Source organism: Salvelinus fontinalis, chromosome 14 (genome assembly GCF_029448725.1).
Source record: "Salvelinus fontinalis isolate EN_2023a chromosome 14, ASM2944872v1, whole genome shotgun sequence".
NCBI lineage: Eukaryota > Metazoa > Chordata > Actinopteri > Salmoniformes > Salmonidae > Salvelinus > Salvelinus fontinalis.
In genome coordinates, this window is record NC_074678.1 from 30,709,374 (window position 1) to 30,732,478 (window position 23,105).

The following is a 23,105-nucleotide window of genomic DNA, read 5'->3' on the forward strand; positions in this document are numbered from 1 at the left end:
AGCCCCCGGACAGCAACACAATTAGACCCAACCAAATCATGATAAAACAAAAAGATAATTACTTGACACATTGGAAAGAATTAACAAAAAAACTGAGCAAACTAGAATGCTATTTGGCCGAAAACAGAGAGTGGCAGAATACCTGACCACTGTGACTGACCCACACTTAAGGAAAGCTTCGACTATGTACAGACTCAGTGAACGTAGCCTTGCTATTGAGAAAGGCCGCCGTAGGCAGACCTGGCTCTCAAGAGAAGACAGGCTATGTGCACACTGCCCACAAAATGAAGTGGAATCTGAGCTGCAAACTGAGCTGCACTTCCTAACCTCCTGCCAAATGTATTTTCATATTAGAGACAAATATTTCCCTCAGGCTACACAGATCCACAAAGAATTCAAAGAACAAACCTAATTTTGATAAACTGGGTGAAATACCACAGTGAGCCATTACAGCAGCAAGATGTGTGACCTGTTGCCGCAAGAAAAGGACAACTAGTGAAGAACAAACACCATTGTCAATACAACCCATATTTATATTTATTTATTTTCCCTTTTGTACTATTTGCATATCGTTTGCACACTGTATATAGACATAATATGAAATTTTAAATGTCTTTATTATTTTGGAACTTCTGTGAGTGTAATGTTTACTGTACATTTTTATTGTTTATTTCACTTTAGTTTATTATCTACTTCACTTGCTTTGGCAATGTTAACTTGTGTTTCCCATGCCAATAAAGCCCTTGAATTGAATTGAGAGAGCGAGCGAGCAAGAATAAATACACTTAGCTGACCCAGCAACTCACCTACCTAAATAATCCGCTCCTGCCTTTTCTCCCTCCTCCTTTGGCCTAACACTCTGCTCTCTTGTCCCTTTGTAAACATGGCTATTGACTCATAATCCATGTAATAGTGGAATGCTTAAAAAACACAAAGCTAAGACCATACTCATATACATTCAAACTTCAAGCACAATATCAAAACCAATTAGTATTTTAGCCGGGGGGCTGTGAGGCGCACAGAGAGCTCTGCTTCGCCTATCACCAGGAGCTGCTGCTGAAGACTTTAATTACCAGGAGAGTGAATGAATGGCACACACACAGAGAGACAAAGAGACTAATGCCTCACATAATAAGAGAAATAACCCCAATCGAAATGGCATCTGGAAAAACTACTTTGAAAAACTATATGAAAATCCAGAATGACAGAAATTAACAGAGACTCAGACCAAATTGGTTGATACATTTTTTTTTTTATGGACAAACAATCAAATAAAGACCAACAAAACCCATTAAAATACCCATCACAATAACAGAGACAAAAGAGAAAATCAAACCCTTCAAGTGCGGTAAAGCCTGTGGGCCAGACAGTATCTGCAGTGCCATGCTGAAGAAAAGTAGCCCTAAACTGTAGGAAGCCATACTCTACAGTAGCTCTTCAATCTGGTGCTGAATGTAGGATGCTTTCCAGAAATATGGAATAAAGGCATAATAACACCCATATTCAAGGCAAATATATGATCATAATAATTATCACGGTATCTGCGTGACCAGTAATTTAGGGAAGGTTTTCTGCAGCATAATAAATATGAGAATACAGACTTTCCTCAACAAAAACAGTATTTTACAAATGTTCATATTCATCCTCTCCAGGACCAACCCAACATCAACATGTGTGAAAATTAAGGGGCGATAAGTATTTCCAATGCCATCATCAATCAATTAGTAGACAATAAGTTGGCAATTCCTCCTCATAATTGGTTAAAATCACACTATGCACACAGATGATGTCATTGGAAACACTTATCTTCCTCTCTCTTTTTTACTTCAAAAAATAGATACACGCAATTTTCACATACGTTGATGTTGCTGGAGATGATGAATATGGTGAAATGTCCCTTTAAGTGCAAGTCAAATTGGCTTCCTACCGAAACAAAGAATATCTGACCACATATACACCCTTATCAATCCACCAAGGGTCAAATATTTGCCTGCATTATTAACTTCCATCTGGCATAAAGGACTCTTCCTGAAACTCATCCAAAGTGGAATTGGAGGAAGAACCTATGACGTTATTAAATCAAAGTAGAATGAAAATACATGTAAAAAATCACAAAGAGGCAAGGGGTCACCCAGGGCAGCAAATCTGAGCCCAACATTGTTAAATATCTATATTGCTGAATTTTCAAAACAGTTGGAGCTCCTGGACTTCTCCTAGACAACAAAGAAATGAAGATCCTTCTCTATGCAGATGACCTGGTCTTGTTGTCTCCAACAGAACAGGCGTTACAGCATAGCCTGTCAGTGTTAGATGCCTACTACCAAAACTGGGCATTAGCAAAACAAAAATGATGATCTTCCAAAAGTATGCGGACACCTGCTCGTCGAACATCTCATTCCAAAATCATGGGCATTAATATGGAGTTGGTCCCCTCCTTTGCTGCTATAATAGCCTCCACTCTTCTGGGAAGTCTTTCCACTAGATGTTGTAAATTGCTGCAGGGACTTGCTTCCATTCAGCCAGAAAAGCATAAGTGAGGTTGGGCACTGATGTTGGGCGATTAGGCCTGGCTCACAGTCGGCGTTTGTATTTGTATATATTAGGGATCCCCATTAGTTCCTGCCAAGGCAGCAGCTACTCTTCCTGGGGTCCAAACACACCAATGCACGCACATTACATGTAAAACAAGAGATAAAACCGTGAACTATGTTTGTACTGAATGAGCTAAAGATGAAACAGTACACCACCACATATCCACAACACAAAACGCTCGATACCAGCATACAACAATATCACAATGTGTGCGTATATATGTGTCTGTACCTTTGTGTGTGTCTCTTCACAGTCACCGTTGTAACATAAGGTGTATTTTTACCTGCATTTTAAATCTGATTCTACTACCTGCAGTAGAAAGTTGGAAGCACATAATTGTCTAGAATGTCATTGTATGCGGTAGCATTAATATTTCCCTACACTGGAACTAAGGGGCCTAGCCCAAACCATGAAAAACAGCCCCAGACCATATTCCTCCTCCACCAAACTTTACAGTTGGCACTATGCATTGGGGCATGTAGCGTTCTCCTGGCATCCGGCAAACCCAGATTCGTCCGTAGTGACTGCTAGATGGTGAAGGGTGATTCATTACTGCAGAGAACGCGTTTCCACTGCTCCAGAGTCCAATGGCTGCGAGCTTTACACCACTCTAGCCGACGCTTGGCATTGGGCATGGTGAACTTAGGCTTGTGTGCTTCATGAAGCTCCCGATGAACAGTTCCTGTGCGGATGTTGCTTCCAGAGGCAGTTTTGAACTCGGTAGTGTGAGTATTGCAACCGAGGACAGACGATTTTCAGCACTCTGCAGTCCTGTTCTGTGAGCTTGTGTGGCCTATGACTTTGCGGCTGAGCCGTTGTTGCTCCTCAACGTTTCCACTTCACAATAACATAACTTACAGTTGACCGGGGCAGCTCTAGCAGGGCAGAAATTTGATGAACTGACTTGTTGGAAAGGCAGCATCCTATGACAGTGCAACGTTGAAAGTCACTGAGCTCTTCAGTAAGACCATTCTACTGTCAATGTTTGTCTATGGAGATTGCATGGCTGTGTGCTCAATTTTATACACCTGTCAGCAACGAGTGTGGCTGAAAAAGCCGAATCCACTAATTTGAAGGGGTGTCCACTTTTGTATGTATATAGTGTATATTTTTTTCCATGAGCATTATATTTACTATTCTAATTGTTATCACTGTTGTTTTCATATTTTTTATGTGTATCACTTTACTTTGGCGACATTGACCTTGTCCTTCATGTCAATAAAGCATATTGAATATGAATTGAGTTTAATATTAATTGAATATGAGAGAGAGAGAGGAAACAGGCAGAGAGAGGAAACAGGCCCTGGAGCAGGTCCACGCAGACATAACAATGATTCTTTGTACGGACATGTACCCTTATGCTAACCACACTCTTTCCAATGGAAACCAGATCTAGGGGCCTCTTTCATTAGGGGAGGAAGTGAGGGGCCCCCAATGCCACCCTAGCACCGCCACCATCATTCACTCAGTAACTTACATACTCCACATCCCTCACTAACTCACTACCACCTTCATTCTCTCCTCTCTATCCCTTTTCTAACAGCCGACACCACAATTATTTTTCTACCTAATCCTCTCGCTTCCCCTATCCTTCTTCTTAGATCATTGGTGAAGGGTTTGAATTTTTCAGAGAGAGTTAAGATAAGGCAGGCCTGGAAGTTAGAGGCTGCATTAACAGGCTAGAGGATATGGTCAATTTATTTAAGGCTTGGTAATAATGAATGTCTTAAATGTAGCTCATTAAAACACAGAGTGATAGAGGGACCATGAGAGAAAAGGGGAAAATTAGTACAATAGAAACAGACAGTTAGTGGGAGAAATATGTGCATACAACGAAAGGGAAAACGGTGGGGGGGGGGGGGGGGGGGAATAGAGCAAAATATGAAAAGAGAAATGAAGAAAGATGACAAGGACAAGACTCATTAAAACACAGTGCTGATTAGAACAGAACAGTTGAATATTTGGGTTTTGGTCTCGGTCTGAATTCAGAGGACAGTTGAAATATTCACACAATTAGCTGTGCATAGAGAATGAAAGAAGAGCACGGAGGGAGAGAGAAGATAACTGAATACCTAATGGTATGGTAAGGAGAGAATGAAGTGAAGCAGAGAGCAGCATACCGGCTGTTGTAAGGTTGTGAGAGGAATGATCTGGACTCTAATCATCACAATAACGTTGTTTCCCATAAACAGATTCTTGTTAAATTACTTAATCGCCCAGTTCATTAGGCAGCAATTTACCCACAACAGACCCAGCTTTCAATTAGGACACTGAGAGGCTGGGTTAGAGGAAGTCCTGCTGAAGGATTGGCCTGATTGGCCACACCATGCCCAATGTAGGGCAAAGCCAAAGCATGGGCCAGCTCATTAATAAGGCCAAGGCAATTCACTAATTGGCATTGTTTATGGATAGCTGTGGATATTTCTTGACAATGTCTGCCTTAACATGGGTCATCTCATTCATGGGAACTGGCCACTAATAGGCGAGCTAAGCAGTCCTCTATCGGGGCTGGCCTATAGAGGAAGCGGATGCTAAACTACAGGACTGTTTAGCTAGCACAGACTGGAATATGTTCCGGGATTCATCTGATGGCATTGAGGAGTTAATCACATCAATCACCGGCTTCATAAATACCAGTTTTCTTGAAAACACTGAAGTCAGAAGTCTGAGATTTGAGTTCCCAGTTCCCAGTTATTTTGAACACGGCATTAATGCCCAGAGGGAGACAGCAGTGTATTATTCCCTTTGAGTCAGGAACCAAAATTCCTCCGTAGGTGTTCGATTTCACTTACCGGCATGTCAACTGAGCCAGGATCACAGTCAAACGGATTGGGACGTAGGTCCCAAAGTGCTCTTCCAAGCGTTGGAGGTGAGCAGTCATCACTGTGTGGGACACTTACTGATGCACAGCTGAGGGAAGGGGGCATGGTTCGCTTTTGAAAGACTCTCCAAAAATAATTATCTCCTCTGAATCAACTGATTTGGTCACAATGCTTTTGTATTTCCACTGCATGCTTGGGTTCAGTTCGTTCAGTTTCCAAAATATGCAAGGAGACATTTTCTTTTCATTACATAGAAACTCAACCAAGTCTGTTTTTTTTTTTTTACATCCCTTGTGAATGACAACAGTTTCTCTCTCAATGCGAAAAATCTTTCCAATACTCCCCCTCGATAACCACCAGGCCTCGGTGTGAAAAAGAACATTGTCATGCTCTGATCCCATATCTACACATAGTTTTGCGAACAGCGGATGTGGTTTGATGTAATTTACAATCGAAGTTACCTGCTGCAGTATATTTCTGATTTCTGCGCTCAGCTCTTTTGCCTCCAGTTGCTCTCGGTGTATCATACAATGCGTCCATATGGCAGAGAGAGACCCATTCCTAACTAGAGTGCAGAGGCCTGGCCCATCTATGCAAAAGCCCACCATTTGATCCCATGGAATCTGTTCTTCATCAATATAGCCATGCAGCACACTGAACATCCCCTGTGCCATTTCATGTTCGGGAATCGTGAGACAGAATAATATGTACTCGTGAATAGCATCCCCTGACATGTAAAGTGAATAAAAGTCAATACATGGACATCTCAGCCCTCACAGCTAATGTCCATAAACTGGGGAGTTTGAGTCGTTCAGTCAGAGTTTTCTCTTGATTGCTAGCAATAGCATGAATTCTTCATTTAACTGACAAAGCTATTGATGTGAGTTTGTGCGTCTTTCTCCCCACACATTGTTTTCACCATATCAGTTGCATTCAGTAATATCAAAGTCTCTGCAATAGTGTGCGGTTTCATAGTGTAGCAGGCCTAGCCATTCACCGTGGGAATGATTCAAGTGCAACGGTCAAGTGAGGCTTTTCCCATAATTTAAGGGCGCTCTCTAGTTGAATTCTATCTTTTAGATTTGAATAATTTTCTATTTTAGATTGTTATGGATAAGAACATTACAATGATTGAGATACAACGACGATATTATAATTTATATATTTTTTGTATATATTTATTTTCTCCAGGATTTTGAAAATTTTCCCAGGACCCCATTTTCACGACCCCTAGTTTGGGAACCACTGTCCATTAGGGAGGAGGTGACATGACAACAAATTCTCCCTCAACCTGATTAAGACAAAAGGAGCTGATCATGGACTACAGGAATCGGAGGGCCAAGCACGCCCCCATCAACATCGAGGGGGCTGTAGTGGAGCAGGTCGAGAGCTTCAAGCTCCTCTGTGTCCACATCACATATGGTCCACAACAGTGGGGGCTCCTTCGAGGAAGACCATCCTCAGTGAATTTCATAAAAATTATCCTTTTTAGATAAAACGATACTAAATATGTTCACATGTCCTTTTCAGATAAAACTATTCTAAATAGTTTCACGTCACCAAATAATTTATAAAAACACATTGTTTTGAAATGAAGGTCTACAGTAGCCTCCACAGCACTCTAACGTAGTGCGATTGTATAGCCAGAGGACAGCTAGCTTCAAAACATTGACTTCAAAACAAAACCTAGGAGGCTCATGGTTCTCACCCTCTTCCATAGACTTACACAGTAATTATGACAACTTCTGGAGGACGTCCTCCAACTTATCAGTGCTCTTGCAGCATGAACTTACATGTTGTCCACCCAATCAAAGGATCAGAGAATGAATCTAGTACTGAAAGCATAAGCTACAGCTAGCTAGCACTGCAGTGCATAAAATGTGTTGAGTAGTTGACTCAAAGAAAAATAATTGTGGAACCATTTTGAACAAATGAATATCTTCCAAAAGTAAGGAGCAGAAAAAGAGAGAGAGATATTTCTTAGCATATTTGTTTTCACTTTCACTTACTTAGCTAGTGACAAATTCAGCTAGCTAGTTTAGCCTACTCAAACACCCAGCTCAAACAGAGGGATGCTATGTTAGCTAGCTGGCTATGGCTATCCAACATTGGAACTCTTCAGAGTCAAGGTAAGCTTTTGGTTTTATTAATTTATTGCCACTGGGGCTGCCGGTGTAACTGCTAAACTGATTGCTGGTGACTACACTGTAGCGGGTTTACTAATGCGTTAGTTCAAGTAACTATGCTGACTATGACATGACAACAATGTAGACTGTGTGTAGAGGTTAGTGGCCATGATATGAAGGTTTGGCTTGGAAAGGTTTGTTCGCCTGGTCACAGACAGCTGTTGTGTTGTGCACTGAAGTCCACAAGTGAAGGGAAAAGGTGAGAGGAGGAGAGCGCATAGGTAGATGCAGGAAGGAATTATAAATACAACAAGCTGTTTGCATGTGTCTGGCATAAAAGTGCTGTTTGCTTGTGATCAGGGGTGTATTCATTGCAGTGATTCTGTTGAAAAAAAAGTCTTAAATGGAGGCAAACGGAACGGGTATAAATGAATTTATCCAATAGAAACTCTTGTTTGCAACTGTTGGACTAATGATTACACCCTAGATCAGCTAGACACAGGCAAGAGTGTGCAAGGCGGTATTTAATGTGTCACTGTCTGATTACTCAAAATTCTCTAGACCTGTACACCTACATTATAAACTTTTATTCATAAGCTAGGTTGTAGCAACCTCATGATGGGTACAGAATTTTTTTTTGTATCGTGTAGTAAGCCTAAACCTATCGATGTTACATTGAGCTGAGTGAATGTAATATGAATGACAGTCATCCAATATGCTGTAATAGAAATAAGGCCATGTTAATTAAAAAATAATCATCCTCCATCTTAAACGGTACAGACTGCCACTGGTCCAAACACACCAACACTAGGCTTGGGTGGTATCCAGATTTTCAAATCATCATACCGTTCTTCTCTCATTATGGGATTTACGGTATTACCGGCATAGCACACAGGGGCGCGCAAAAAACGCAAGACAATCCCATTGGGCCTCTATAACCAGAATGCTAACAACATTTGCACAAACTAATAGCAAAATCACATAGATGCTGTTAGCTAAATGCTAACGAGCGAAACTAACAAACTAATTGCAAAAACTCATACATACAAGCATAGCTACAGTAGTAGCTACCGAATGTCATTTTCGGAGAGTGTGGACATTTACAATCGAAAGTGAAAGACAGAAATTGTGCAAGTGAACAAAGTTGTGATGCATGCTTTTCTGAAGGAAGAGCAGCATGTGTACGTGGAGGACCGGGTAGAAGAACTGAGGAGAGAACAAACGCTAACAGAGAAATAATGGCAACTGTAGAGATATCTCACCCAGAGCTCTTTCACTTCTGGCAGAATGCCGTTATAAGATATATAATGGCAAACATTTAGTAGTGAATTGCATACAAGTGTAACTTCATCACCTCATGTGCGCAGCACAACAGAGACTCGCCGATAGATATCAAACTTTATGGACTCACAAGCTCCCACTTTCTCCCGTTGTGCTATTTACAAACAAACGCGTGACTGGCTCAACTGTTCTGGGGAACTACGGTAAACGTCATAATGTAAAATAATGTGACAGGTGAAATGAAGAACGCAATCTGCTTGATCTTCTAGCGCTTTTTTGACTCATAACATATGCTGCTACTGTTTATTATCTGTCACTTTAGTCCTAGTTATATGTACATATCTACCTCAATTACCTTGTACCCCTGCACATCTACTCGTTACTAGTACCCAGTGTATATAGAAAAGTTATCGTTACTCATTGTGTATTTATTATTACCACATTTTTTACTTTTCTATTATTTCTCTATTTTCTTTCTCTCCGCATTGTTGGGAAGGGACCATAAGTAACAATTTCACTGTTAGTCTACACTTGTTGTTTACGAAGCACGTGGCGAATAAAATGTAATTTGATTTTATTAGCCAGGTTATTGTCACGGCCAGGCAAAGGGTGAGGGTCCTCACTATATGACCAGTCACCCCTAGTCCACATATTATGGGGATTTGTAGCTTTATTTGTTTTTATATTATCCTTTTTGGGGTTTTTACTCTCCTGCTGTAAAGTGTCCTTGAGTTTCTTGAAAGGCGCTTTAAATCCCATGTATTATTCTACCAAGTACAGGTTAAATAGGTAACCATTTTGCATTTCAAAAACCGTGTTACCTGCCTTGACATATTGTATCTTATCATCACCAACAAGCTGGTCGAATCAAAGATGAAACATTTGATACAGTTTTTGTTACATGGTGTATCTCAGTGCATTGATCTACAAGAAACCTCAGTAAGAAAACATGAAACAAGGACATTCGATCAACTGACTGTCATTGCGTTCACCACTGACGCACGTTGGCTAGGCTATTCATCGCAGCCATAGCGGAGGAAGCGTTATGCATCGCGTCTGGGGATATGATAGCAATACACCTCGTGAGACCAGCCAACCTGTGGATTCTGTCCGAGTAGCCTATTCAAAAAGATACATACAGACAAAATCCACCTTTCAAATATTTTGTCGAAAACCGGAGAGAAAAATGGACATGAGAGGAACAAACCTCCATACAGAACTTATCTCATTATTATTTCGAACAGACAGCATTTAGGAGAGACCTTGACCTTCTCTATAGCTTCTAGAGAGGGACAGCTTCACATCAAGTAAAAAGAGATTCAATGAAGTCATAAAGCTCTACACAAGCTCTACACAAACGACATACGTTCCTTTTAACTCGGAGGTCCCAAGTTTCAACGCGACATGAACGCATCATAAAGCAACGATGATATTATATATAATATGAATCAATAATACATTGATTCAATTCTCATCTTGTAGTCTAATTATTGAAGGTATATTATTGAAGGGAATACATGACCCAAAACTGCACATCCACCATCGTAGTGGCAGTGGTACACCCACCCTCGACCCTGGGTACCTCTCCCTGAATCAATCAGAGAGGCGCCACGGAACCAGTTCCAAAGTTATCCCATCCAAGATCCTGATTGCTTTCCATACCTTTAGAAACGAATACATCAATGCGCTTACATTAACACTATTAATGCACCATATTGCGTTCACATACCTGCACACATAGCAATAGAATATCACAGATAAAAAGAGAGAAACTCAAATAATTTACCTTCCACTGCGTAAACCGTAGTAATCACGCATAAAACCGCTAACAAATCCGCTGGCATGGCAAAGGTGGTCTGCCTTTCCTCTCCCCTTTAAAAAGGTGTAAACACAAATCCTTTAGCTGCCACAGAATAGTATTCCAGCAGTGCGTATGTTGAATCACATTTCAAACCGTACTGTACGCAGTGTATGAAAACCTACTAGGTTACTTGGAGGATGAGGCATGTAGGGGATAAATGAAGCGGGATGAGAGATAGACCTTGGCCCCCGTTCCCTCAACAGCACTTCTCACACCCCTTTAACACCTCGTGACCAATCACGAAAAGAAGATAGCGCATCTCAAACCAATCGCTACAGAGCACCCGCTCAGATTCCTACTAACATTTTTAAACTACTGAAAAGTCCCCTGCTTTGCCATCCAATCATACTGCAGGGAAAGAGCAACGACTAGTGGTCCAGATAAAGCACTGCATGCACAGCTTCACCTAATAGGTGTTTCTCATCAGATAAATTTCACTACGGCGATAATGTGATTGCATTTTACCATTTATTTATCATGCTATTCCATAAATCTAAGCAGTCCATGGTGTATTATGGCTATACATAGTCACGAAAGCTATTTCCATAGCCCATGGTGATATACTGAATTGTCACCTGTAATATCTCTATTTGATGGGAATTAAACCCATCACATGCATGACAACGACAGAATCAAAAAACTTATATCTGCCATCATTTAGGATCGACCACCTAGTTTATTAAGTAGGCTCGTAGATTTATGAATGGTTTATGTTCTGCAGGAGCATATGGCAGATTTAAGAGTCTATTCTAACAACAGACCATTCCCGTGTCATCATGGCACGGCATAACAACTTTTAACATGTGCATTGAAGTGACACACTGTAAGCCTATGAAATGGTTTGGATTGATGTCCTCTATACTAACATCTTGAAAGTAGTTTGTTGTGAATATGAATATTCATTGTCTTGCACTTCATTCACTGTACTTGGTGCTGTGTTCTAGAATCAAATCAAATGAATATGGTAATATGTAGTTAATTTCAGATCGTCATTTGGGTAGTATGAAGAAATTGTGTCTAAATGGATAGGCTACTAGTGTTAAATTTATGTTTACATAATGTGTATTCACTACTTAATATTATTTAACCAGGCAAGCCAGTTAAGAACAAATTCTAATTTACAATGACGGCCTATCGGGGAACTGCCTTGTTCAGGGGAAGAACAACAGATTTCTCAGCTCGGGGAATCGATCCAGCAACCTTTCACTTACTGTCCCAACGCTCTAACCACTAGGCTACCTGCCACCCCATATTAAATTGTGGCTCCATTTAGTTCCCATGTACATCTTATGTACAAAATGGTATCTCCCATTACATAGAATATATAATAACTTTGCTATCCTCACTTATGAAATACTGATATTACTGTCTGCCTATATGAGGGTGGAGAAGTCAACAGCCTGAGACTCAACAGCCCAGGCAGGCCCCAGACAGACAGGACACACAATAATGTAGGCAGGGTGTGTGCCAACAGTTGCGGCTCTGCCCACTCACACCCAACTAGGTAGCGAAACCCTCCCCCTCCACACACACACACAAACACACACACACGGTGCTGTTATATTAGTTTGCCCACTTGTCTTCATTAGCACTCCTCACACATACTCCCATTACATTCATACCTTAATTGGCAGACAGATCTGCAGCTATTACATGTACGTGTATATATTTGCAGACTGCCTGCACCAACCCACCCTCATGCCTCCCTGCCTCCCCCTAGTGAGGCGCCTGCTCCAACAGATGGCAGACTCACAGCTCCTCCTCCCCTCCCTAGGGAAGCGTGGCGGACACAGGGCCTGCTGACGGAGCCTGATACGCTCTTATCAATACAGCAGCTCCGCTCACTTGCTCTACTTCCAATTACAGCCCTGTGCCGACTCTCTGGAGCTGGCTGAACTGCCGCGCAGACATCTTTGGATGGCAGAAATGAAAAATAATTATACGCCCAGTCCTACACAAAGCCACATGTAAATACACAGGGATGCACCCCCTAAACAGAAATACACACACATGTACATACCACACCCCTGTGCACACACACACACGATATAACTATCAGCCCAACATTTACACTTTAGTCATTTAGCAGACGCTCTTATCCAACTTTCAGTTAGTGCATTCATCTTAAGATAATTAGGTGGAACAACCACATATCTCAGTATAGTAAGTACATTTTATCAGCAAAGTCAGTGCAAGTGTGTGTGTGTGGGGGGGGGGGGGTGTCAAGTGTTAGTGTAATTTCACAAAAGGCAATTTATGAGGGGGTCCGAGGGGTGCTGTGGGATTATTTAAGATACTCTTTGAAGAGGTAGGCTTTCAAATGTTTTCAGAAGATGGGCAGGGACTCAGCTGTCCTAGCTTCAGGGGGAAGCTAGTTACATCATTGGGGTGCCAGGACAGAGAAGAGCTTTGACTGGGCTGAGCGGGAGCTAACCAATGTGGCTAACCAAGGGTAAAGGAGGCACAGGGACAGAAGCTCTGTACAGTGCTTTCAGAAAGTATTCATTCCCCATGACTTATTCCACATTTTGTTGTGTTACAGCCTGAATTTAAAATAGATGAAATGTATTTATTTTTCTCACCAATCTACAGACAATACCCCATAATGATCAAAGAAAACATGTTTGCAGACATTTTTGCAAATGTAATGAAAATTAGAGAAATATCTAATTTCCATAAGTATTCACAACCCTAAGTCAATAGATGTTATAATCACCATTGGCAGTGATTACAGCTATGAGTCTCTAATATTTACCCATTATTCTTTCATATTGGTTGTTGATCATTGCTAGACAACCATTTTCAAGTCTTGCCATAAATTTCAAGCAGATTTAAGTCAAAACACACAAGAAAATTCACTGTCTTCTTGGTAAGCAACCCCAGTGTAGATTTGGCCTTGTTTTAGGTTATTGTCTTGCTAAAATGTGAATTCTCACACACACACACACACACACACACACACACACACACACACACATACACACACACACACACACACACACACACACACACACACACACACACACACATTACCAGTCAAAAGTTTTAGAACACCTACTCATTCAAGGGTTTTTCTTTATTTTTACTATTTCCTCATTGCAGAATAATAGTGAAAACATCAAAACTATAACATAACACATATGGAATCATGTATTAACCAAAAATGGGTTAAATCAAAATACATTTTATATTTGAGATTCTTCAAATAGCCACCCTTTGCCTTGATGACAGCTTTGCACACTCTTGGCATTCCCTCAACCAGCTTCACCTGGAATGCTTTTCCAACAGTCTTGAAGGAGTTCCCACATACAGTATGCTTAGCACTTGTTGGTTGCTTTTCCTTCACTCTGCGGTCCGATTCATCCCAAACCATCTCAATTTGGTTGAGGTCAGGGGATTGTGGAGGTCAGGTCATCTGATGCAGCACTCCATCACGCTCCTTCTTGGTAAAATAGCCCTTACACAGCCTGGAGGTGTGTTGAGTCATTGTCCTGTTAGAAAAAACAAATGATAATCCCACTAAGCCCAAACCAGATGGGATGGTGTATCGCTGCAGAAGGCTGTGGTAGCCATGCTGGTTAAGTGTGCCTTGAATTCAAAATAAATCACAGATAGTGCCACCAGCAAAGCACCTCCACAGCATAACACCTCCTCCTCCATGCTTTACGGTGGGAAATACATATGCGGAGATCATCCGTTCACCCACACCGCGTCTCACAAAGATACGGCAGTTGGAACCAAAAATCTCATGTTTCTTGGCCCAAGCAAGTCTCTTCTTCTAATTGGTGTCCTTTAGTAGTGGTTTCTTTACAACAATTCGACCATGAAGGCCTGATTCACACATCCCCTTTGAACAGTTGATGTTGAGATGTGTCTGTTGAACTCTTTGAAGCATTTATTTGGGCTGCAATTTCTGAGGCTGGTAACTCTAATGAACTTATCCTCTGCAGCTAAGGTAACTTTGGGTCATCCATTCCTGTGGCGGTCCTCATGAAAGCCAGTTTCATCATAGCGCTTGATGGTTTTTGCGACTGCGCTTGAAGAAACTCCTCAGTAAAAGTCACATGACAGCCTGCTTAAAGTTTGCCAAAAGGCACCTAAAGACTCTCAGACTATGAGAAACAAGATTCTCTGGTCTGATGAAATTAAGATGGAACTCTTTGGCCTGAATGCCTGGCGCCATCCCTACGGTGAAGCATGGTGGATGCAACATTATGCTCTGGGAATGTTTTTCAGCAGCAGGGACTGGGAGACTAGTCAGGATCGAGGCAAAGATGAACGGAACAAAGTACAGAGAGATCCTTGATGAAAACCTGCTCCAGAGCGCTCAAGAACCTCAGACTAGGGCGAAGGTTCCCTTTCCAACAGGACAACGACCCTAAGCACACAGCCAAGACAACGCAGGAATGGTTTCGGGACCAGTCTCTGAATGTCCTTGAGTGGCCCAGCCAGAGCCCGGACTTGAAGCCAATTGAATATCTCTGGAGAGACCTGAAAATAGCTGTGCAGCATCGCTACCCATCCAACCTGCTAGAGCTTAAGAGGAGAAGAATGGGAGAAACTACCCAAATACAGGTGTGCCAAGCTTGTAGCGTCATACCCAAGAAGACTCGAGGCTGTAATCGCTGCCAAAGGTGCTTCAACGAAGTACTGAGTAAAGGGTCTGAACTTATGTAAATGTAATATTTCAGTTTTATTTGATAAATTTGCAATTTTTGCTCTGTCATTATGGGGTATTGTGTGTAGATTGATAAGGGGGGGGGGGGTGTAATACATTTTAGAATAAGGCTGTAACCTAACAAAATTGGGAAAAAATCAAGGGGTCTGAATACTTTCAGAAGGCAAAGTCAAGGGTTGGGGGGGGGGGTGGTTCTTCTATCCTTGTGGGGACCGAAAATCCCCCAAAGTCCCCACAAGGATAACAAAACAAGGAACTTTCTCCCTCGTGGGAACATTTCCCACATCCCCATGAGGACAAAGGTTATTTTAAGCTCAGGTGTTAGGATTAGAATTGGGGTTAGGGTAAGGGGTTAGTGGTTAGGTTTAGAAGTTAGGTTTAGGGTTTTGGTTAGGGTTAGGGTTAGGGTTAGGATTCCAAAATGTGTGCGTGTGTGCACGTGTGTGTGTGTACAGTACACACGCGCGTAAGTCACACACCAGATAACATTATGAATGCTGGGTTATATACATTTTTGTTACTTTATTCTTTGGTAATTACATTATCCTTTGTGTTTGTAACATGAGTATACATTAATTACAGGCCATAAGCCAACTATAAGAGTATACACTGAGTGCACAAAACATTAGGAACAGCTGCTCTTTCAATGACATAGACTGACCAGGTGAATGATTTGATCCCTTATTGATGTCACCGGTTAAATCTACTTCAAATCAGTGTAGATGAAGGTGAGGAGACAGGTTAAAGGATTTTAAAGCCTTGAGACAAGGATTGTGTGTGTGCAATGCAGAGGGTGAATGGGCAAGACAAAAGATTTAAGTGCATTTGAACGGGGTATGGTAGGAGCCAGGCGCACCGGTTTGAGTATGTCAAGAGCTGCAACGTTGCTGGATTTTTCACACTCAACCGTTTCCTGTGTATAAAGAATGATCCACCACCCAAAGGACATGTTGGAGTCAGCATGGGCCAGCATCCCTGTGGAACGCTTTCAACACCTTGTAGAGTCCATGGCTGTCGATTTGAGGATGTTCTGAGGGCAAAAGGGGTGCAACTCAATACTAGGAAGGTGTTCCTAATGTTTTGTACACTCAGTGTACATCATTATTTCTACCACTATGCATTATGCAGATGAATATTCTTTCAGTCTTTCATTTCTTGATCAGATCATCAAAGTCACTTTCAGTCTGCAGAAATAAGTATTTACTCTACTCAATGTCCTGAGCAGCAATGATCCGGGTCAGCAGAGCGTCTCCAATGATCTTGGACAGGGATGGTGTTGAAATTTATGTGTGACGTTCCTGTAGGGCTCAATGACCAGGAGCCCTGGCACACTGTTGGATTTTGCCAACAGGGGGGTCTCCTGGATATTTCTCTGTAGAAACTCTGTAAAAGTCTTTATCAAGGCAGGGACACTGAGTTGATAGTATTGGCTCAGCACATCGTGGCCAAAAGTTTTGAGAATGACAGACATATTCATTTCCACAAAGTTTGCTGCTTCAGTGTCTTTAGATATTTTTTGTCAGATGTTACTATGGAATACTGAAGTATAATTACAAGCATTTCATAAGAGTCAAAGGCTTTTATTGACAATTACATGAAGTTGATGCAAAGAGTCAATATTTGCAGTCAACATTTGCAGTGTTGACCCTTATTTTTCAAGACCTCTGCAATCCACCCTGGCATGCTGTCAATTAACTTCTGGGCCACATCCTGACTGATGGCTGCCCATTCTTGCATAATCAATACTTGGAGTTGTCAGAATTTGTGGGTTTTTGTTTGTCCACCCGCCTCTTGAGGATTGACCACAAGTTCTCAATGGGATTAAGGTCTGGGGAGTTTCCTGGCCATGGACCCAAAATATCGATGTTTTGTTCCCCGAGCCACTTAGTTATCACTTTTGCCTTATGGCAAGGTGTTCCATCATGCTGGAAAAGGCATTGTTCGTCACCAAACTGTTCCTGGATGGTTGGGTGAAGTTGCTCTCGGAGGATGTGTTGGTACCATTCTTTATTCATGGCTATGTTCTTAGGCAAAATTGTGAGTGAGCCAACTCCCTTGGCTGAGAAGCAACCCCACACATGAATGGTCTCAAGATGCTTTACTGCTGGCATGACACAGGACTGATGGTAGCGCTCACCTTGTCTTCTCTGGCCAAGCTTTTTTCCAGATGCCCCAAACAACCGGAAAGGGGATTCATCAGAGAAAATGACTTTACCCCAGTCCTCAGCAGTCCAATCCCTGTCCCTTTTGCAGAATATCAGTCTGTCCCTGATGTTTTTCCTGGAGAGAAGTGGCTTCTTTGCTGCCCTTCTTGACACCAGCCCATCCTCCAAAAGTCTTCACCTCACTGTGCGTGCAGATGCACTCACACCTGCCTGCTGCCATTCCTGAGCAAGCTCTGTACTGGTGGTGCCCCCATCCCGCAGCTGAATCAAGTTTAGGAGGCGGTCCTGGCGCTTGCTGGACTTTCTTGGGCGCCCTGAAGCCTTCTTCACAACAATTGAACCGCTCTCCTTTGTCACAGCTGTCGCTTTCCTCATCCTCAGATGAGGTGAGGAGAGAAGGATCTTCTGACCAAAATGCGGAGTCTGGGAAATATGCCATCTTTATTTTATAACGAACACCGATGACAACGAAAACAAACACTTTCAAAACTTACAAAATAACAAACGACGTAGAACGGAACCTGAACATAAACTCACATAACAAACGTAAACTCACGGACAGGAACGTTACATCGAAACACACGAACAGCCAAACAGTCCCGTAAGTGAAACACATCGACAACGACGAAGACATCACAGGAGACAATCACCCACAAACACACAGTGATAATGCCCTACCTAAATATGACTCTTGATTAGAGGAAAATGCAAACCACCTGCCTCTAATCAAGAGCCATACCAGGCAAACCGAAACCAACATAGAAACAGGTAACATAGACTGCCCACCCAAAACACATGCCCTGACCAAAAACACATAAAAACTAACATAAATAGGTCAGGACTGTTACAGTACCCCCCCCCCCAAGGTGCGAACGCCGGGCGCACCAGCACAAAGTCCAGGGGAGGGTCCGGGTGGGCAGTTGACCACGGTGGTGGTTCCGGTTCCGGACGCTGTCCCCATACCACCATAGTCACTCCCCTCTTCTGTCTACCCCTACCACTGACCACCCAAACATTACCTTCCCCTAAATAATCAGCTAGCACCGGAACAAGGGGCAGCACCGGGACAAGGGGTAGCACCGGGACAAGGGGCAGCACAAAAACAAGGGGCAGCACCAGGATAAGGACCATCACTGGAATAAGGGGCAGCACCGGGACAAGGGGCAGCACCGGGACAAGGGGCAGCACCGGGACAAGGGGCAGCACCGGGACAAGGGGCAGCACCGGGACAAGGGGCAGCACCGGGACAAGGGGCAGCACCGGGACAAGGGGCAGCACCGGGACAAGGGGCAGATCCCGGCTGAAGGACTCTGGCAGGTCCTGTTTGGACGGCTCTGGCAGGTCCATGCTGGCTGACGGCTCTCGACGCTCATGGCAGACTGACGGCTCTCTACGCTCATGGCAGGCTGACGGCTCTCGACGCTCATGGCAGGCTGACGGCTCTCGACGCTCATGGCAGGCTGACGGCTCTCGACGCTCATGGCAGGCTGACGGCTCTCGACGCTCATGGCAGGCTGACGGCTCTCGACGCTCATGGCGCTCTGACGGCTCTGGCTGCTCATGGCTCTCTGACGGCTCTGGCTGCTCATGGCTCACTGACGGCTCTGGCTGCTCATGGCTCTCTGACGGCTCTGGCTGCTCATGGCTCTCTGACGGCTCTGGCTGCTCATGGCTCTCTGACGGCTCTGGCTGCTCATGGCTCTCTGACGGCTCTGGCTGCTCATGGCTCGCTGGCGGCTCTGGCAGATCCTGTCTGATTGGCGGCTCTGGCAGATCCTGTCTGGTTGGCGGCTCTGGCAGATCCTGTCTGGTTGGCGGCTCTGGCAGATCCTGTCTGGTTGGCGGCTCTGGCAGATCCTGTCTGGCGGGCGGCTCTAGCGGCTCCTGTCTGGCTGACGGCTCTAGCGGCTCCTGTCTGGCGGATGGCTCTGTAGGCTCATGGCAGACGGGCGGCTTTGCAGGCTCATGGCAGACGGGCGGCTTTGCAGGCTCCTGGCAGACGGATGACTCAGATGGCGCTGGGGAGACGGATGGCTCAGATGGCGCTGGGGAGACGGATGGCTCAGATGGCGCTGGGGAGACGGATGGCTCAGATGGCGCTGGGGAGACGGATGGCTCAGATGGCGTTGGGGAGACGGATGGCTCTGGCCGGATACGGCGCACTGTAGACCTGGTGCGTGGTGCCGGAACTGGAGGCACCGGGCTAATGATAAGCACCTTCCTACTAGTGCGTGGAGCAGAGACAGGGCACACTGAACTCTCAAAGCGTACTCTATACCTGGTGCGTGGTACCGGCACTGGTGGCACCTGGCTGAGGGCACGCACCTCAGGACTAGTACGGGGAGAAGTGACAGTGTGTACAGGACTTGGGAGACGCACAGGTGGCTTAGTGCGTGGGGCCGGAACTGGAGGCACCGAACTGGATACACGCACTATAGGGAGAGTGCGTGGAGGAGGAACAGGGCTCTGGAAATGCACTGGTAGCCTAGTGCGTAATATAGGCACTGTAGGTACTAGGCTGGGGCGGGGAGGTGGCGCCGGAAATACCGGACCGTGCAGGCGTACTGGCTCTCTTGAGCATTGAGCCTGCCCAACCTTACCTGGTTGAATGCTCCCGGTCGCCCTGCCAGTGCGGCGAGGTGGAATAGCCCGCACTGGGCTATGCAGGCGAACCGGGGAAACCATGCGTAAGGCAGGTGCCATGTATGCCGGCCCGAGGAGACGCACTGGAGACCAGACGCGTTGAGCCGGCCTCATGACACCTGGCTCAATGCCCAATCTAGCCCTACCAGTGCGGGGAGGTGGAATAACCCGCACTGGGCTATGCACACGTACAGGAGACACCGTGCGCTCTACTGCGTAACACGGTGTCTGCCCGTACTCCCGCTCTCCACGGTTAGCCTGGGAAGTGGGCGCAGGTCTCCTACCTGCCCTTGGCCCACAACCCCTTAGCCCCCCCCCAAGAAATTTTTGGGAGTTACTCACGGGCTTTTCGGGCTTCCGTGCAAGACGTGTCCCCTCATAATTCCGGTTACGAGCTTGAATCTCCGGCTTCCATCCACGTCTCCTAGCTGCCTCCTCATACCAGCGCTCCTGGGCTGTGGCTGCCTCACTCTTCTCACGAGAGCAGCGATTTCCTCCAGTTTGCGCCCAGGGTCCTCTACCAGACAGGATCTCCTCCCAAGTCCAAAAGTCCTTGTTGCTCCGTCGAGCATTTTTCCCATACCGCTTGGTCTCTGTATTTTGGTGGGTGATTCTGTCACAGCTGTCGCTTTCCTCATCCTCAGATGAGGTGAGGAGAGAAGGATCTTCTGACCAAAATGCGGAGTCTGGGAAATATGCCATCTTTATTTTATAACGAACACCGATGACAACGAAAACAAACACTTTCAAAACTTACAAAATAACAAACGACGTAGAACGGAACCTGAACATAAACTCACATAACAAACGTAAACTCACGGACAGGAACGTTACATCGAAACACACGAACAGCCAAACAGTCCCGTAAGTGAAACACATCGACAACGACGAAGACATCACAGGAGACAATCACCCACAAACACACAGTGATAATGCCCTACCTAAATATGACTCTTGATTAGAGGAAAATGCAAACCACCTGCCTCTAATCAAGAGCCATACCAGGCAAACCGAAACCAACATAGAAACAGGTAACATAGACTGCCCACCCAAAACACATGCCCTGACCAAAAACACATAAAAACTAACATAAATAGGTCAGGACTGTTACATCCTTGAAGTTCTTGATGATCCGATAAATGGTTGATTTAGGTGCAAACTTACTGGGAGCAATATCCTTGCCTGTGAAGCCCTTTTTGTGCAAAGTAATGATGATGGCACGTGTTACCTTGCAGGTAACCGTGGTTGACAGAGGAAGAACAATGATTCCAAGCACCACCCTCCTTTTGAAGCTTCCAGTCTGTTACTCGAACTCAATCAGTAAGACAGGGTGATCTCCAGCCTTGTCCTCGTCAACACTCACACCTATGTTAACGAGAGAATCACTGACATGATGTCAGCTGGTCCTTTTGTGGCAGAGCTGAAATGCAGTGGAAATGTTTTTTGGGATTCAGTTAACTTGCATGGCAAAGAGTGACTTTGCAATTAATTGCAATTCATCTGATCACTCTTCATAACATTCTGGAGTATATGCAAATTGCCATCACACAACAGCAGACTTTGTGAAAATTCATATTTGTGTCATTCTCAAAACATTTGGCCACGACTGGCCACGACTGGCCACGACTGTACAGGGCCTTCTGGTGAGTCAGTTAGACAAACCCTATAGATCCGCATGTGCATGTGGAAAGCTGCCCCATTCAGCCACTGTTTCACACCACACACCAGTGATGTTCATGCTTCTCTCTACTACCAACCTCTCATAGAAGTCCTCCAGCTCATGTTTAAGCTTCCGGTCGTAACGTACCAGGAGCTCTGACATCCTCTTCTTATCATTGGTTATACCAGGAACTTGCTGTAAGTACTCGATTTCTGAGGAGTGATCCGCTCCAAATATCCTCTGTATGGGGTCCATGGACGACCTTTGTCCTTGGATCTGGTGAGCCAAGACCTCAAAGAGCAGTGACAGCCACAATCCCCAGACCTCCCAGGCTCACCTTGGTGCTCCCTCCAAATGCAGACATCAGGTCATGGTTAAAGGCTGTTAGATGCTCAGCCGACATATTCTGCTGGATGGCTGCATATTGATGTTCCAGAGAAGCAGACAAGTTCAGAGATGTCTGGAACGATGCCATCATGGCTGGCTACATCAGACAGACAGTTAATGGTTTCTGAAGATGGACTGCAAGCTTTGTTACCCATGTTTGGGCTGTGCTGTATGTCTCACGCACTCCTCTACCTGTGTATTTAAAAACATGATGGGTTGAGTCTGAAGGACATAGTCCTGGCTTGGACAAACATCTAATAACCAAAGAGCGGAATGTAGGACACCACTTGCAAAAAACAATCATAATCATCATCCAATGAAAAAGGTTTGCAAATCTTTAGAGCAGAGGCAAACAGTACATGCATTGTTGTTGACAGACTCAGAGCCTTGTTAATGCACTCTTTATCTAATCATTCCAAAATATAAAAATCACCATATCAAATGATGAGATATTACCGTCACCTTTAAGACTACCGCTACACATTTTAAAGGAACTTTTCTTCCATTACTTTCCAGATTCCAGCTAACATTAATTACAATCATGATTGACATAATATCCTATGTTTGTGATTACATGTGTTACAAAAATCCATGTGTAATGTATTGACTTGTTTGAAATCAAAATACAACTAACATGGATTTCACTGACACACTTAGCTTCACTCTCCCTTTCTTTTCTGCAATTCAAAACCTTTCCATTGGTCGATCAGTTTATAAAAGTCCCGTTCAGACTGCCGAAAGAAGTCTTTGCTGTCTTCAATGTCCTGAGCAGCAATGATCCAAAGCAGCAGAGCATCTCTAATGACCTTGGACTCACAGAGACTGTGTTGAACTCTGTGTGTGAAATCTGTGTAGGGCTCAATGACCAGGAGCCCTGGCATAATGTCGGC

At 44.1% G+C, this 23,105-nt stretch overlaps 1 protein-coding gene across 1 annotated transcript in view; it reads right to left on the bottom strand.

Annotated features, from left to right (window-relative positions):
- Positions 1–10,945, bottom strand: part of LOC129810604 (ephrin type-B receptor 1-like) — a 235,345-nt gene extending 224,400 nt beyond the window's left edge. The window contains exons 1-2 of the mRNA XM_055861287.1: positions 10,805–10,945; positions 10,608–10,693 (exon numbers count right to left, since the gene is read on the bottom strand). Coding sequence (XP_055717262.1) covers positions 10,608–10,665 — 58 coding nt within the window. The 5' untranslated portion in view covers positions 10,666–10,693; positions 10,805–10,945. The remainder of the gene's footprint in view (positions 1–10,607; positions 10,694–10,804) is intronic.
- Between the last annotated feature and the right edge of the window lie 12,160 nt (positions 10,946–23,105).